At 35.7% G+C, this 1,718-nt stretch overlaps 1 protein-coding gene across 1 annotated transcript in view; it reads right to left on the bottom strand.

The window, feature by feature from the left end:
- Positions 1-403: 403 nt before the first annotated feature.
- Positions 404-1,718, bottom strand: part of LOC102195154 (spondin-1-like) — a 17,878-nt gene continuing 16,563 nt past the window's right edge. Inside the window, exon 6 of the mRNA XM_005745791.1 lies at positions 404-471. Coding sequence (XP_005745848.1) covers positions 404-471 — 68 coding nt within the window. The remainder of the gene's footprint in view (positions 472-1,718) is intronic.

The raw sequence follows: 1,718 nt of genomic DNA, 5'->3' as shown, positions 1-1,718 counted from the left end.
TTTTTGTTCATTTTAAACATGATATTCTCACCCACATATGATGGAAAATAGTTCAATAGCAGTCAAGTGGCAAGTCGTATATTTATCTGGGACATACTATAAGGCAGTTAAATTAGTCTGGATGTTTGGATTCATAGAAGATGAATTTAGGACAGTGTAGTTGTGGTGTTGAAAAACTTTACTTTATCTAATGTAAAAAGAAACAATTTTTGTCGCTGTGAATGCACAGGCTTGTGAAATCTTACAAAGAAAATTAATATTTAGTCCAAGGGAAAAGAAGACAAACAAGATAAAAAATGAAAGACATAATTGTTTAATATATTTTGTTTAAGTTTGATGGAGGAATGCTGTTCTTTTTTATTCTTTTATCTTAATATCTTATATATTAATTCTATCAATCTTTCTAGGGCAGGTGTCTACGCTCTGTGTCCAAGGGAACTGCCATCACTTGAACTAAATAGCTGCACTTGTCTGTATGACATATAATGGGGACAAAGGGGGAAAAAGAAAATAGAACTGTCAAGGTTATCATGTCACGTAGTTAAAAAAATCTCCTGTTGGCCTGTTTTACACTAAAATTCAGTCAGAACAGCAGTGTATGGCTTCTCCAGTTAAAGGAAACATAGTTAAGAATAGGAGAGTGAAATGTGGCTCAAAAGCAGATCTCGAGTAGCAAAAAATGTATTTCTACTACAGAAGAGCAAAATCATACTATATCCTTTCTGTGGTGTAGTCAGTGAATAATATTGTGTAGTACAATATGTGCAGAGATATTTCAACTACTTACCAAGGAAATAACTTTGTGCAAGGACGAATCAATCTGTAGCAAGGGAAAGAAATAGAAGCCACACAGCTTGCCCTATCCTTTTAACAATTGATCTATCTGTGAGGTGTGTGCGTGTATGTGTGTGTGTTTGTGTGTGTCTTCATAAATTTGTGTGACAGTGACTCTCATATAGCTACTCCTTCTATAAAACAGTGAATTAGCTCGCTTTTCGATCTCAGGGTTTATCTTATTCCACTCTAATCGGCATATTGATCTGAATGGCAAGAGCCTGATTTAGACAAGAGAGCCAGTGTAATCTTAAAGTCCATTCACATCCTGATTGTGAGTCTCAAGGTTATATGCAGTGCACCCAACCACAGTAAAATAGCTCAATACTCACATCATTACTCAGGCCTATAACCAGCGCCTAAACCACAGAGCTAAATCATCCACACTGTTGAGTTGCTGTTTTGGTCAAATGTGAGAGTGAGTTAGCTATTCTTTATAAGTTTAGGGTGTTTATTTGGGCTAGTTATTTAAGTTTTATCTTAAATGCTTCATTATCTTACACAAACCATTCCTGAACATTTTTTTAGTGTGTTTGTTATACAGCCAAATGACCAGGGAATGGTGTTGCCATTAAGGGGTATGCAGTGGTTTTCACATTGTTTTTGGCATGTCCTACATTAAAAGCTAGAAAGCATTTAAATGAAGTTGGCAACTGTTTACAGGCAATGTGCATCTTTTATGCAAACTTTGGAAGCAACCACTTGCAACCACTTACTAACTGGTCAGGGAAACACATTTTTCCCAATAAGAGTATCAACAAATTCTTGTTTATCCTTTTCCCATACACAACTCCTATTCAACTTAGGCTACGTCCATCCGTACACGGGTATTTTTGAAAACAAAGATTTTCCGTTTTCGTTTTAAAAAATAATCCCGTCCACAC

The sequence above is a fragment of the Pundamilia nyererei genome, unplaced genomic scaffold (genome assembly GCF_000239375.1).
Source record: "Pundamilia nyererei isolate P.nyererei 1_Seehausen unplaced genomic scaffold, PunNye1.0 scaffold00166, whole genome shotgun sequence".
Taxonomy (NCBI): domain Eukaryota; kingdom Metazoa; phylum Chordata; class Actinopteri; order Cichliformes; family Cichlidae; genus Pundamilia; species Pundamilia nyererei.
Note: the sequence above shows the minus strand (reverse complement) of the source record. Positions and strands in the feature narration are given on the sequence as shown.